Source organism: Strigops habroptila, chromosome 4 (assembly GCF_004027225.2).
Source record: "Strigops habroptila isolate Jane chromosome 4, bStrHab1.2.pri, whole genome shotgun sequence".
NCBI classification, from domain to species: Eukaryota; Metazoa; Chordata; class Aves; order Psittaciformes; family Psittacidae; genus Strigops; species Strigops habroptila.
Genome location: NC_046358.1, coordinates 7,600,340 through 7,615,850, shown reverse-complemented (window position 1 = coordinate 7,615,850; position 15,511 = coordinate 7,600,340). Strand labels below are relative to the sequence as shown.

The 15,511-nt window shown below is 42.0% G+C and overlaps 1 protein-coding gene across 7 annotated transcripts in view; it reads left to right on the top strand.

Moving 5' to 3' along the window:
* The window catches only part of RPAP1 (RNA polymerase II associated protein 1), a 43,839-nt gene that overhangs the window by 21,146 nt on the left and 7,182 nt on the right, over window positions 1–15,511 (top strand). For all 7 annotated transcript variants that reach the window (XR_003990957.1, XR_003990958.1, XM_030482962.1 and 4 more), the window contains 11 exons: window positions 647–814; window positions 3,118–3,300; window positions 5,061–5,195; window positions 5,391–5,570; window positions 7,590–7,747; window positions 9,063–9,242; window positions 9,917–10,118; window positions 11,654–11,763; window positions 13,580–13,775; window positions 14,647–14,796; window positions 15,040–15,182. Coding sequence is in view for 5 of the 7 variants with exons in the window: in XM_030482962.1 (XP_030338822.1) it covers window positions 647–814; window positions 3,118–3,300; window positions 5,061–5,195; window positions 5,391–5,570; window positions 7,590–7,747; window positions 9,063–9,242; window positions 9,917–10,118; window positions 11,654–11,763; window positions 13,580–13,775; window positions 14,647–14,796; window positions 15,040–15,182 (1,805 nt within the window). In the remaining 2 variants the exon portion in view is untranslated. The remainder of the gene's footprint in view (window positions 1–646; window positions 815–3,117; window positions 3,301–5,060; window positions 5,196–5,390; window positions 5,571–7,589; window positions 7,748–9,062; window positions 9,243–9,916; window positions 10,119–11,653; window positions 11,764–13,579; window positions 13,776–14,646; window positions 14,797–15,039; window positions 15,183–15,511) is intronic.

The following is a 15,511-nucleotide window of genomic DNA, read 5'->3' as shown; positions in this document are numbered from 1 at the left end:
GCAGGGCATTCTTTTTCACTGAGGTTCTCCTTACTGTTAGAAAAATCAAATGTTGGGACATAAACTGAGTTTCAGGTTTCTCTGGAGGGAGGAAGATGCTTCCAAGTGTTGTTCAGCAGCAGTGCTGCAGCTTCAGTCCTGTTGTTGATTTGGACACAAGTTTAGGGGTTTTTTGGTGTTGCTTTTGTGACAAATCTATATCCTTGGCAGTGACCCTTTCACTCCTGTTGCCTGAGCCAGCTTCATAATATGCTTTTTCTATAGGAGGTGAGAATGAACCAGCCTACTCAGTGATGTGCCAATAGCATAAAGCAGAATGAATATTTACTTCTGTGCACATTTCTGCCTGACTCTTAGGGGAAGTGCTAACCTGCCCTCTAACAGCAGTGGAGACAGAAGAAACAGTGTGGTTTTGAGAAGTATGATGGGGCAGAACAGGCTGAAGTCAGGAGATGGTTCCAGGCTTTAGAAAAAAGGGTTTCCTGCATTAAGAAACTGGAGTTACATGCCACTGTAGGATGAAAGGAGGAGAAAATAAGGGGAAAAACCCCTGGCACACAGTTTAGCTGCTTTACAGTAGAAATGGGAAGAGGCAAACATGCAGAATGAGACAGCTTTAACACTGACTGTGTGATATGTATTTCAGGCCAGGGCTGGAGAGTTTGTTTCCTCCTTGAAGGGCAGCATTCTGCGTCTGCTGCTTGATGCTGGGTTTCTCTTCTTGCTGCGCTTCTCGCTGGATGATGCAGTGGATAATGTCATGGCAGCAGCTGTTGGTGCTCTCCAGGCTCTGCTGGTGTCACTCGATGATGAGGTGAGACAATTACTGGCTGCCTGGGTTTGATTTCATGCTGAACTGTTTACAGGAATCAGAATGAGAAGACATGGTAAGTGGCTTGAACAAAGGCTCCCTGCGTGGGTTAGCTTAATGGTCAATAGAATTGCTGTGCTTTGGGACAGACAAGGCAGTGTGTTATCCCAGTTTGAGAGATTCAGATGTCTTTTTGTCTTGTTTAAATTAGCTCTGCTCCATGATAAAATCCAGCACAGGTTGCTGAGGTTCTCTTCCTTTTTACATCTTTACAATCTAGATCAGGCAACTACTAATGTATGGGTACAATTTATTTTTTTTTAATATGATCTCTTTTGCTGGCTTCTTGTTTTGTAGTTTTTCTGCTTCTGAACAGATTAAATATTCTCCCTGCTTTCCCTTAAGCATCAGAATGATGCTGTCTTTGTTTTCTCTCATTGTCCATTTCTGCTGTTCTCGTGTGCTTTTCTTACACTAATAAGTACTTAATTTTGCCTTCTTATGTGTCTGTTTTCTCCCTGATGCTTTTTGACCTCTTAAAACATTGAAACTTCTTTTGGGTGTTCAGAGATACTGGAGAGCCCTGAACAGCAAGATTAAGATGTCTTCCTGGTTCGATAGCAGCAGTCCATTACAGGCAAAGCGTGCTGTAGGCTGTGTTTCAAGTTCCTTTCATGAGAACTGCTATTACGTCTGACTGCAAAGGGGCTGGTGATAGAGAAGAGTGGGTAGACCTCAAGAACCCCCTGCAACTTCTCCTGGGCCTTTACAGCTATCCCTAGTGGGGAGGCAATTAAAATGAAGGACTAAGGTGGCTTTCTCCACATCTTGCTCCTTTTCTAAGCTATGAGTAATGGTGTTCTGCTTCTAGTAGAAGTCCTGCCCACCCATTGTAGGTGCTATGAATCAGCTTCTTGATGTGCTTTTCATTCTTCTGATATTATTCTGGTTTATAAGTGTCTGTACTGCTCTGATTCTCAGTTCAAAGCTTGTGGTGTGATGTCTTGTATAAGCGGGGATTGCTCATTCTTCGATGCCAGAAGCAGCACTGTGAATGCTGTGTCTGTATATTGTCATTGGGGAAGTCCTTCCTGGAGTCAGTGCTGCTGAGTTTCAAAAGGTCTCTGAGGAAGGGATGGGGCTGGAGGTCTGGCCTTTTGCTCCAGGATTTGTAAAACAAACAGGTTTTATCCCCTCTATAAACACAGAAGGTGAACACACGTAAAAATGATGCTGCCTGAAGGTATTGTTTGTTCATCAATGGCTATGGGAGGGAAGCACCTTTCTCTCTGTTTACTTCGAAGACCCAGGTCTTGTGCTTTTCCTGCTCTCGGTGGAAGGAAGGCTACAGTCCCAAACTCTGGATTAGAGGTGGACTCATAGCTTCATCCCCTGAAGTCAGACCTCTTCTGACCATGTCATTCACTCACCTACCAACTTTGCTTTATATTACCTTTTATATTAATAACTTCTGCTTCCTTGGCACTTGCATTTGAAATGTTTCAAACTAGCTCAGGGTTTAGTTGAAGTCTATCATATATTTTCTGACTAATTGGTAGTTCTAGTTTCCTGTTCAGGAATTGGAAATCTGAAGCAGCTATTAAGTAATGCAGGCATTCAGTTTGAACATCTTTTATATTTTAAAACACTTTGAGGGGAAGTAGGTCTGTTATGGGAGCAATCCGCCCTCTGAAGAGTTGAAAGCTTGCATATTGCAGCATGGCCCCAGATCCTGAGAGTATCTGACACTGTCATTAGCTGTGAACAAAGAAGGGATTTTTTGTTTAATCTGCTGAAGCTGAAGGGTGTTCAAACAAAAGCCAAACAGACATGAACAAATACACCAGGCAGTCTTTTATTCTAACATACCAATTTTTACATCACCATTCCCTATTATTTGTGACCTAAGTTCCACACAGGTCCAGAAATGGGAATAGAGCCAATAAATGCTAAATTCCAATTTAACTTCTAGAGCCTTGGTGGTTGGTTTGTTTGTTTTTATCTTAAACGTTTTCCAGGTAAGCTGCATTTCTGTTAACCCGTGTAGTGAATTTAATTCACCTCATGGTAATTGCTTTTTGTGGTTTCTCAAGTGTGTGTGGGTCATAGGTTAAAATCACTTCTGTGAAAATGCATTGCTTTCTGCTTGTACCTGTTCAGAATCCCCTTTATGGTGTTCCTGTTTTCCTGGGGTTAAGTGGGAATCAATAAAGCATTCCGGAATCAAAAGCATGCTTGAATTTTTTTATGCCTTCCATGATTTCTTTGTGAGAATTTCAGTTTATGTGTCTTTACTCTTCTTGTAGAAGTATCTTGATTGGACTTTCTCATGGTACCAAGGGATGGCTGCGTTCCCCTTTGTCCCCAGCAATGAGGAGGAAGAGGAGGAGGAAGATGAAGAATTAAATGGAACAGAGAAGTCTCAAGATAAAAAGTTAAAAGATGAAAACAAGCCAGATCCAGATGTGGCCCGATATGATGTTGTAAAGGTTAGGACAGAGCTAGACCTGAAATCCTTTTAGGAAAATAGGATCTGTGTGTGTGCTGTTGAACCATGTACCCTCCTGTGTATGTTATTAATAACATTACGAACAAGAATTAGAACTCCTCCCTGGCTGTTGGATGTTTTGTTTCTGTCATATATTACCAGGAGGGTAATTTTATTAATCTTTAAGAATGTTGAGACTTGACCTGAGTGATTTTAGTATCATTAAGTATCTCTACCTTCCTCTAGGGAAATTGGCAACTAGAACATTGGTGACCTTGTAAGACTTGCTGGAAGACTGCATACAGACATGATTTTCAAGCTCACTTACTTGAGTTAAAAGGGGAAAGGTTCCAACCATTATTAAAGTGTCTGTATGCACTTTTGTGAAGTTAAAAATGATCATCACAGCTAGATAGTTCAGAACTAGTCAGGTTTGCACAATGACATTCTTTTTGTATTTGACATAAGGTGGTTACTTAGCATTTCTCCAATTTCATCCTTCATATTTGCATTTCTAAGATAGTTGCATCATTTGGAGGGAATTACTCACATATTTAAGCCTAATCCCACATTCCTAATAAGAGTTTTAAAAATAGCCATCTTTGTTATCTTACATTCAGCGTTGGTGGAGCTGGTGGAACTCTCCTGCCTGCTGCAATCATTAAAACCTTCATTTAGTCACTTGTCACTAAGTCATCACTTAGTCCACGTGCTTGAGCCTGTGCTCCAATGGCACTTGGTTAAAAGCTTCACTGGGCAAATGAGTTACTGTACTTGGGCACAGGGTCTTGTTTAGAGGTTTCATGATTTCAGTCGTATTCTACTAGATAACACTGTTTAAAAAGCTTAACAAAAGAGTTGTAGATAAGACATGAGATCAGTTTGTGATTCTAGAAACACTTGCATGGTTCAGCATAATGGATTTTAACTTGTTCCAAGTGGCACAAACTCCGAAGATATTTGGGATAAAATTCTTCACTGTTCCAGTTGTTGTGAAATTCCATTTCACACCTGCTTATTGGCTGTTGTAATGCAATAACTCCACACTGTTGGAAAAGGAGTATTTGAACTAGAACTGAACTCATTCAGGCCTAGAACTACAATGTTGCTTGGCTGCAGCTATTTAGAAGTGTCAATACTATGAACTCAGGTGTTACGGAATTGCCTTTTCTCAGAACTAGGAATGTGTGATGCTGTTGCTTAAACTGAAGACTTGTTTCCCAGCATTGCCACTGATCATGGTCTTCTACTCTGTGAAATGTAGAATAAAAATCACACTGTCTCTCTGCATCTCTTTTCCTGCTGCAAAACAGGAATTTGGGTCTGTTCTCTGCTTCCGTCAGCTTTGTCTGACATGACAGGTACTATCAGGCAGAGTGCTGGAGGTGGTGTCTACCCAAAATGATTCAAGGAGCATGAGAATTCTTTTCATCTACATTAGGTTTTAGTAGTCTTTTATAGGGAAGGTTATTTTCCTATTCCCTATTACTTCTGTTTTCCAGAGTATGAAAATATAAGTACCCAAACCCCACTAGTGGTTGGATTCAGAACAGAAGTTCAGTTGTTCTTGCTCTTGCTCCTTGGCTAATGTACTAGCAAATCCACAGAAACTTATTTCTTTGACTCCCCACTGGTAATTTTAAAACTGCCACCCTGCAAGAGATGTAATTGAATCTCCTTTTGTCTTCCAGCAACTGCAGTTCAGAGAGCAATTGTAAAGAGCATAAGGGATTTTTTTTGTTCCCCCCCTTTTCCCCCCAGGGACTTTTGAAGACACGAATCCAGCACCGGCTGAGATACATCCTGGAGGTGGTACGACCTGTTCCAACAGTAGTCCTGGATATACTGCACATCCTCACCCACATAGCAAGGCACTCTTCTGAAGCATGCAGCCAGGTAAATCTCCCACTGTACAGGAGCTTGGGAAAGATAGAGAAAGGTTTGAATAAGGGAAGAAAGAAGCAGATAAAGTTATGGCAAGGAGATCAAACAAACTTGTGCGTTTTGCATGTCTTCTGTATGTCTGCATAACTGCACACCTTTAGTCACTTGTGCTGCTTTAGTTATACTGCGCCTGCTGTTTCTCTGCAGCTGCTTGACTGTCCTCGGTTGATTGAGACCATTGTCAGGGAATTTCTCCCTACTCAGTGGGATCCCCAAGTGGCTGAACCAGGGCGTATGCTCACCAGTCTCCATGGAGTTGCCTGTGCCACTGCTATGAAATTCATCAGAGTGTTGGCATGTGGAGGCCGAAATGCAACAGCCAGGCTGGTGAGTGTTTCTCAGAAGAGCTTTTCTGATTGCAGAGGCCTTTGTTCTGTGTAAGTAAAGACTGAGGATTAACTGGAGGTGACTCTGAGCTGAAGCTGCAATAATCATTGTGAAGATGGTGCATATGTGTGTTTTGAAGGAATTGTTGACAGTGTCATAATAATGATGCCTTTTGGTGTATACCAGTAGAAGAGCTGTCTCAAGCTTTTTGCTGTTTTCTTTTCTTTGTTTTATGCAAAATCACATAGCACAGCTCAGTGATACTGACCAATAGCAGATGTTTAGAGCACATGGTGTGTGATGCTCTCTGTTCTCCCATGTTCCAGTGATAGGCAGCTTAGGAGTGTATAAACCAGAGATTTAATTACTATCCTTGTGTTTTACAACCCTGGTTGAACTTTCCTGCCATTAATTTGTCTTAATAACTCTGAGGGCATTTATCAGTATTTCCAGCTTCTCTTACGTACTTCTGGACAGGTTTTCCACTTCAGAGATAATTGCATTCACTCATATAGGTCATTGCACTGATGCTGTAAATGTGTAACATCTACCCTGAGCAGCACTCATTACAGTGCAGTGAGCACTTCTTAGGGTTTTTGGTTCAGTATTGTTAACAGCATCTAATAAATTGCCATCCAGGAAATTGCAAACATCAGCAGCAGAACACCAGCCTGTGCTATAAAATACATAGAATAACATGCTGATAATGGATAGTGGGATATTTAAAGGCTATAAGTGGTGCTAGTAACATAATAGAATATCTCTGAATTTGACTCTATTTCAGGCTTTGTGTACTCCAGGTGTTTCAAGGCATGCAAAAATTGCTTACAAGGTTCCACTTGCTTTTATCCACAAGGTTTATTGTTTACAATAAACTACTTGGGCTTCGGTTCTGTTGCACTTTCATATGGCTTGCTACATGCACTTGAACATGGGAATGGAAGATAATAAACTAAATCAAAATCATCAATGCACGTATTTATTTTAGCTAACAACAAAATTCTTCCATCTTCCTCCACTGGAAGTAAATTTGACTTTGCCCTCTGCTCTGTAGGAGAGGTGTCAGAATTCATAGTTTGATTCATCAGCTCCTTGTGCTTTCTTGCTGGTGTGCATTGATTTCCTTACAAGATGTCTCTAAAGCATTTGAATTTTTAATGATCTATAATATGTCCTTGTGTTGTGAAAAAGACATTGTTACCTCATTTGTTTAGACAGATCACACACAAGCTTTTTTTTTATGTGTGGGAGAAGAAGAGAGAAGCTCTTTTTTTTTTATGGCTACACAAAAATACCCAGTTGTTGGGGAGGATAAAAATTATTTCTAGAGAACTGCAAATGAGTCATGCCATGCTTAATTCAACACCAAAATAACCTCAGAACATTTCCAAGGCGTCAAAATGCTATCATCTTATAAAAGTAATAGGCAGGAGGTGCCCTTTTTGTGAAATAGTTAGAATCATAGAAAGATTTAGATTGTAGAACCTCTGAAAGCCATTTAGTGTGACCTCCCAAAACCAAAAGCAGCGTCAATTCAGTACTTTTGTATACAGTGTTTTTCATTAGGTGTATCTTTACATGTAATCTTGGCTAATAGAGTACTATTTATGACTACTTGAAGAAGGATAAATATGTATTTTCTTCAAATCAGTTAAATGCTGCAGAGAGCATCCAAACCAAGAGTGTGTGTGGGCCAGAGAAACCTCTGTCAGAAATGATGTAAGTGTAGTTGATTTGTGTTAGAAACGGATTAGGTAACACCTAGGCATCCTTTCCAGGAATACTTCTCTTTAAGAGCCTTTGACCATTTATTGATCCTTTTTAGTGTGCTCCTTGAGATTACGTAAGATAAAGGCAGATTTGAACAGGCCAAGAGGAAATGAGAATGAGTTGAACTGAAATCTGCAGCTCTTCTGGTGTGTCAGAGTAATGTGGGGATGATGCATGCAGCTGATATCTCTTATCTCTTTGTCTTTTTCTGTAGTTCATTCTTTTCTTTCTGGTTTGTTTGGTTTACAGCTTAACAAATTTGAAATGAAAAGTCGATTGAGTCGCTTTATAGCCGAAGACCCGGTGGATCTGCTGCTGCCAAGGGAAGAAGCCATCAAGCTAAGCACTGAAGCCTTCCGGTTGTGGGCTGTGGCTGCTGCTTATGGTCAGGCCTGTGATCTTTACAGGTACAGCCTAAAGCTGGAGAAATGAGGGTGGGAGGCACCACAGAGAAAACAGACATCCTGTTCCAGAGGGGCCAATACAGGGATCTCCAGGCTCAGTCTCTACTCCCTTCACTGAGTGTTATCTCCCTTACTCTGGCCTCCTACAGTAAAACTCACAGTTCCTATAGGTATTTGTGCTGAATATTGTCTTTTCTGGTTGTTCTTTATCTCCCGTGTTTAAGCAGTGGTATTCGGTTGTTTCTCCTCTATACTATGGGAGATCACCTTAGCTTTTTAGGGCTGCATCTTTTTTCCTCTTGAAGGCATGGATAATCTGTGTTTGTGTGCCACCAACACACACATAGTTTGCAGCACACTGAGGGCTGAATCTGATGATCTGAAGGCAGTTTGTGGGCAGCAGTCACCAGCATGCATGCTAAGTGAGGCAGAGTGATGCAGACAAACGGCATGCCGCATCCCTTTTCAGTTCAGTACAGGTTCTTGTGCTTGACCATCCAGGTCTACACTGGGATAAGTCTGCCTACCTCAAGCATTGAATCTTACTCCTTAATTGCACTGACTTGGAAGCACAGAGATGGCTGTGGAGTTGCTCTGAAGAGTAAAAGGGAGGCCAGTATTAAGTTTCAGAAGGGAGATTGTTCCTCCGCGACATTGTGTTCTCCAGCCCAATCAGGTGTATTGGTTAATAAAATGTAAAAACTGGATATAGTTTTGCATTGTAAATAACATTAAGGAAAGACAAACAGTAAAAGATTCCTTAAATTTGCATTATCACCACTGTGGATACTTTGGCTGAGAATTTGAGAACTAAGGAATCAGGAATAAAAATACTTTTTCCATGAGATGATCTGCTTGGAGGCAGAATATTACGGGGGTCCCATTCCAATGAAAGGCAGTATTCTTTCTTTGTCGTCTTTTCTCCATGGCTGTTTATTTTTGTTATTTTGGTGGTGGTGATGGTTCTCGTAATCTCATTTTAGCAATCTTTATAAATGTGTGATGGGAGGATGCGAAGAAGGTAGAGGCAGGGTTTTAGTGGTATGACGTGGAAGTACAAGAAGTGATGGGCACAAATGGAAATATAGGAAATTTCACTTAGTAAAAAAGGTTTCCTATGCTTGTGAAGCTGATCAAACACTGGAACAGGTTGTGCAGGAAGATTGTGGACTCTCTATCCTTGAAGATACTCAGAATTCAACTGGACATATTGCTGGGCAAACTTGCTCTAGCTGACGTGGTTTGAGCCGGGAGTTGAACTATAGATGATCTCCAGAGACCCTTTCCCACCTCATCTATTTTGTGATTCATACTCTAGGGATCTCTACCCTGTGCTGGTGAGGATACTGCAGTCCCTGCCTGAGCTGCTCAGCACTTGCAGTGAGAAGAGCCCTGTGACTGAGTTGTCTGTCCAGCGAGCTTCAGCAGTAGTTACTCTGCTGATACATGTGACACAAACAGCAGGCTACACGGCAGAGCTGCAGGCCAAGCTGAGCAGGTAGGCCCCCTCTGTCACCAGTTCTGTGTTTCTGAGTAGCTGGCATCCTGTCTTCCCTCTCTTTGGTTTGGAGACCTGGCTATCGCCTTCTTTTTTCTGCCTGGTAAGAAGCAGGAGTAAAAATCTGCCTCCAGCTACAGGGCAGAAGGGCAGTGTTAGCCAAATGCCCTGCTGAAAGGAGCTCGGAAGGCCCTTTGATCTTCCCTTTGGGGGGAAAAAATAACCTCTCTGAGGTTTGGAGGAAAGAACCTCTCAGCAGAGACCAAGATGGGTCAGGATTAAGAGGTGGTTGGTTTTGATAGACATCAAAGCAGCAGTATTTGAAGAAACAGGTACTTTTTCTGGTGAAAAGCAAGAAACTCCTTTAACTAAAGCTGGATACTGAGGTAGCATGTCCAATAAAACCAGAGCACAGCTCAAGGACGGAGTAGTGCAGATGAAGACACTTTGGTTTTCCTGAGTAGCTTCTGTATCGTCCTTGATCCATAAATTGATTAGGTCTGGTCTGTGGGAATGTGCAAATAATTTTTTTTCCCCTAGTGGCTGTTGTTGGGTGTCACCTTCCAGACCATGTGCCTTTGGAAATCTTGCTGTTAAAAATGATTGTTTAAAGAGACAGTTGTTTCTGAAACATATTTGCTATCCTGTATAATTATTCTTCCATTGTGTTTCAGTAATAGCTCAGAAGATAGCGAACAGGTTCCACCTCCTCCCATAGCCTGGAATCAAGTGTCAGGATTACAGCCCTTCCTTGAGACCAGTCTGAAAAAATTCCTCCAGGAGATATCCCAGACAGAAACTTGGCAAACTCTCCAGCCTCTGACCACAACTTACGTGATCTACTTGGGAGTTTATTACAGTGCTTGTAGCCAGCAGGTAAGGCCTGAAGATACAGGTTGTCTTTTCATCTCACCAGCATCAGCTCGTGTATTACCTCTGAAAACCTGAACTTATAGGTAATGCTGAAAAACACAGACGTTGAGGCATCTAGTTGAGGACTAGGTTTTGTTTATCACAGCTCATATCTAGGCTGCAATGCATTTAGGGTCAGATAAGTCTGCTGATCCTTCACATTAGCAGTGCCAAATATCACTGTCTTCCTTTCTTGTCCTTTTCTTCCTTTGGGCTCAGAGTCTCAGTCAGGGTAGGTGGTAGTGCTGTGACTGTTCTGATTTACGGCAGAGATCCAAAGCATGAAGCAAATATGACTTGATTCAGTTTGGCAGCCCTTTCTCTTTATGGGCTAAATCAAGTTGCACATTTTTGCATTCGCTGTGGTCTGAGAGCTTACATGTGGACAGCTATACTGCAGTAATCTGGTTGGAAGATTGAGCATTAAGGGTCATGCCATAGGAACTTTGGATAGGAAACAATGGAGATGATAAATGTATTTGCTGCCCAATTGACGTTCAAGGTCGACTCCTGTAACCCAGTTACAGCTGTAGTATGTGACCATCTTTTAAAGTGAATTTTTGGAAGGTGACACATCAGTGCAATGCTGTTGAAGAATAATGTCTTACACTTCAGCTACCGTAAAGATTCATGTTCTAAAGATAAATGCAATTTTCCTCTTTACTGCCCAACTGACATGCCTGAGGTGTGACCTGGGAAAGCTGTCTTCTAGGTGTGGGGGTAATTTAGTGGCTGTAGTTACTCACAGTTCTGCAACTCCTCTGAAAGTTGCCCAGAGCAACTGAGTTTGTTAGATGTGGCTGGGGTGGGAACCACCAATATCTCTCCAAGATGACTTCAGAGCCACAGAGGTTGGTCGTACCCTTCACCTGCTGTCATTAGGTCCTGAGCATTAGAGAACCAGGATAACCTAGAGGTTAATATTCCTTTTTAACCTTTATGACATATTTTTTATTTCCACTTAAAAAGAAGTTCCATCGTCTACCAGTGGTTAGCTCATCTGATTAAAAACACCGAAATAAGATTGCATGGAGCACATTTGAATGGAATAGTCAAAAAGACCCCAACTTGTAGAGTAACCAGACTACTGTATGCTGGGACCTTCTTGGAACATACTTGTTAGCCTACTAAGAACTAAGGTGAACACATTCATGTAGATTACACTGATTTCTAGAGGGGGATTTCACCTGGGTGAAAACCAGTTTTTATGTTATGGAAATGAGTATTTCTGGATCCTGAAGCAGCATTCTAATAAAGGGAAAGAACATTAAAATTTGCCAGCATGTTCCTTCAACCTGGGATATTGCTTACTAGGGTCGGAAGAATTTGGATGGTTCTCTGAAAGCCACAGATCCTCCTCTGTGCTCTAACCTAGAGCAGTACCACTGTGTAGATTTTGTGTTCTGGCAAAGAGGCAATGAACACAGAGAAAGCAATTAAATCAGCCTGCAATGCCTTCATTCACTACCTTTTCCTGTCTTTCTCCATGTCTTTTGCAGCCATCAGTCAATCCAATTGACTGCTTAGAGGAACTGGAACGTTTGACGTCTGAGGTGCTGCAGCCCCTTCTCAGCCAACCAGCCGTACAGAGCATGTGGGACCTGCTCAGGTAACACCATTTCACTGCTGTTCCCAGAAGCTAAGGGAGTTTCCTTTCTATACTGTACTATGTGGCAGTTTTCCCTCTCCCATTCCTTTCCACTTTACATATGTGCTCTGTGTGTGTGAATTAGAGCACAGTCAGGCTCTGTCTACCCCCTGCTTTGTTTTCTCTCCCCTCACAGCAAAAAGCATGATGTCCACAGAGGTTCTCTAGTTCCTCCTTTCCTACTGGTGCTGCTGCTGGGTCTGCATCTCTGCCTTTTCATGTAGTTGTAGTTTTCATATTAATTTCAGATTGATTTTGGTCACTGTTGGCTTGGATTCTTTGGTTTCACTGTTTTTTAAAAACAAGTAACATCAGTTTGAGTCTCTCTTACAGGGTGCATGTGCATGTACCATTCATGTGCTCTGTATAATGCTGCTTACATAAAATATTTTAACTAGACTTTCATCTTTAAACTTCTGCAGAGCTTCACTAAAGCTTTGAAAGCCTCTGCAGGAAAGCAAAAGGCCAGATACCAAGCTGTTCTTTCAGACATTTGGATAACATAACCTTTGTCTGTGGCGCTTGGAACTGTTAACCAATGCAGATATTCTGTCTTTCCACTGTAGAGGGAGCCTCCCTACTAGCCTATGATCAATCCTTTGGAGAGGGAACCTAAAACACCCAGCCGGTAGTCGGGGAGACATCTGGCTGCTTCTGAGAACATCTCATATAAGGGGTACTTGAAGTCTTTGGTGTTTGAGTGGTCACCAAACAATTTGGCCAATGATCCTTCATGACTGAGAAGCTCTTAGCACCAAGCAGGCTTCCAACACAGGGGTGCTCATTAGACCCCTTCCTGCCTGTTCTTGAGGTCTGAAAGCAATGGGTTTGGTCAGGCTGTAAAAGCCTATCAGCAAGAATTCTTCTAGGCTCTTAACACTGGCTGGTAAAAATGAAGAGTCAGCTAATCTCTGTCTTTATATTTGTCAATCTTGTCTAAACATTCTGGGCAGATTATGGTCAGGAATTCAGGGTACTCTGTGAGCCCCAGATGTGTTCACACATTTCCTACATGGTAATGCCAGTGGAAGAGAAATGCATGTAAAGAATTAACTCTGTCATAGAGTAATGATATGGATCTTTGACAGTGCTTGCCCTGTTGTCCCGTTACCATTCAGCAACATGCTTATGGTCACCCTTCTTTGTACTGGTCTTGCCTGTACAGACGTGCTATGTCTTAAGTGCACCCTGCAAGCATTGCTGGTATGAAATGTTCTAGTTTTGCCCATAGCAAGAGCAGTATGGACAGTCATGTTCACGTACATTAAAGCCAGGTTCTGCCTGAATAGAGCTTAAAAATACACATTTCATGAGTTTGTAAGGGGCAGCATCTTTGCAATGTCAGTGTTAAGATATAAGCTGTTTTTTTTGGCTTTGCCTGTCAGGTTATTACTGAAATGTCTTGAGTGGGTGGGCAGCTTTATTAGCCTGGTTTATGTGTATATGGTGTATATGTGGGGAGATGTGCATTTTTTTTAATCAGATGCCCAATGGTTTCACATGTTTGACATCAGAGATGCACCACTGCATCAGTATTTCTGCATGTCATGAACAATTTAGCTAAAGATTAGAATTCATGACAGCTCACTGGCATTGGCTTGTATGGTGATGGTGCTTACTTCACCAACTACTACTAGGTTTGTTCTTGCATGGTCTTCAGGGCTTCCATTTTACTGCAACGTGTGGCACATTTCAGATAGTAACATTCCTACAAGATAATTTTTCAGCAGTATAAGTGCTTTTGACCTGACCCTTCTCTCTGTATCTGTTCACACAGGCCATGTTCTGCTTTGTGCAACCCTCTGTCCTGTTCCCCAGCACCAGAATCTGTTTTCAGCATTGCATCTCTGAGTTGCACTGGAGGCAAACCTCCTTTGAGCCTCGTTGGCTCCAAGTCACCTTTCCCCTTTCTCACTGCCCTGCTGTTTCTCATCAACAGCATCACTGACATTCACAAGGGTCTGACCAGCAAGGTGAGAATAGACTCTCTTACTATAAGGTCTTGGTGAATATATACTTGGGGGAGGTTAGTATTTGTATCTTCCTAGGTTTAAGAGTGATCTTAGTAGGACTGTTATAAAGGATTGTTGTGTATTTTTGTTCTAAAAAACAAAGGATGAGGATCTGAAAAATATCTTCTGTCTTTGAACTCCAACAGCCAGTTGATGCTGGGAAGCTGGAATTACAGAGCAGGAGATGAATGATGATGATACTTAAAGAATGGATGTATCAAGAATGTTGAGAAGGGTTAAATAACGGTTGTTTAGCTAAGCAAAATAAATAAATGTCAGAGGAGGAAAGGGATGGTTGAAGCATATATGACAACGGAAAATAGGATAAAAATTAGGAAAAAAGAGAATGAGTGCTACAGTGACTGAAGAGGTTTCTTCCCACTTCTGATTGTCCTGGATTTTTAGAATGAGAGTCATCATAGACTGCAGACTGAAGAGGAAATGGCAGAGCCCTTGAGAGATGAAGTACCTAGCATAAGCTTTCTCAAAGCCTTCTTCCTCTGTCACCTTATGTTGAGTTAGCTGAGCAGTTACTGATAAGAGTATCTGGCCAGATGAGGGAAAAATATCTTCAGCCACTGGCCATACTTCTGCTTTATGAAGCACTAGGGAAGTGAGTATTGGTTACCTGTGGTGGGAATGGTCATGATGGATACAGGTGACCCCTGAGGTAGAAAAGCAGATATTTATCAGGCTATTTTTAAATATCCCTTTTGGAGTAACCAGCAGGAATTCTCATGTGAGAAGGTAGGCCTTGGGGAGGGCTATGTTTCACTTCCCTCCAAGCATGAACTATCTTCATAGTATGTCTCCACTTCTGATTCCCTTATAGTACAGCTCTGTGCTGGGCTTCAGAGGCTTGAAGGATTATCTGCATCAAAGCTGGCAGGGCGGGCCTCCCTCTGTAACTCCTTCATCTGCATGGATCCTGCGCCATGAATATCATCTGCAGTATTTTGTGCTAGCATTGGCTCGGAGAATGGTATCGTTATTAGTCCTTTCATTTCTTTCACCTGAGGTATTGACTTCACCTGGGCCTCTCCAGCTCAGTGTGTCCAACGGGCAATTGGTCTTTGCATCCATGTTCTTTCTCATACCTGACTAAAGTCTGGTGACTCCCTCTCACTTTCTGTGAGATCTGTGTCTCAGTTGACCCTCCTGTCCTTGTTGATTGCCTTGTTGACAAATGATACAGTGTTTTTTCTCTGTTTTGTTTCTTGTACAGGCAGGTGCTTGTCCGAATTACACCCAGCACGCCTCACTCCATCACTGTGTTGCCATGGCATTGCTAAGCCGTCTGTTGCCAGGGAGTGAGCATCTGGCTTATGAGGTCCTACTGGATCTTGCCTTTAATCCAGAGTTTCTTCCGTAAGCTTTGCATTTTTAACTTTCTGTAGTCTGGTATATGGGCTAACTTGGGTTTTGTTTGTTTGTTTTTGGGGTGGGATGGTAAAACAGCTTGGTTGATGTAAGTATGAAGAACAGAGTTCATCCCCTGTAGGTGTAGGCCCTTGGCACTGCAATTTTATCATAATTTTTGGATTTTAGTAGAGCCTGTATTTAAATTTTAGTTATTCATTGGCATATTCTCCAGCCATGGAGCCTTCTAATCAGTTTGGGTGGGTTTTGTTTTTAACAAACGCCTGTGGTAGAGCTAACATTTTGTGAGAACTTGGTGAGTAACCTGAGACTACGGT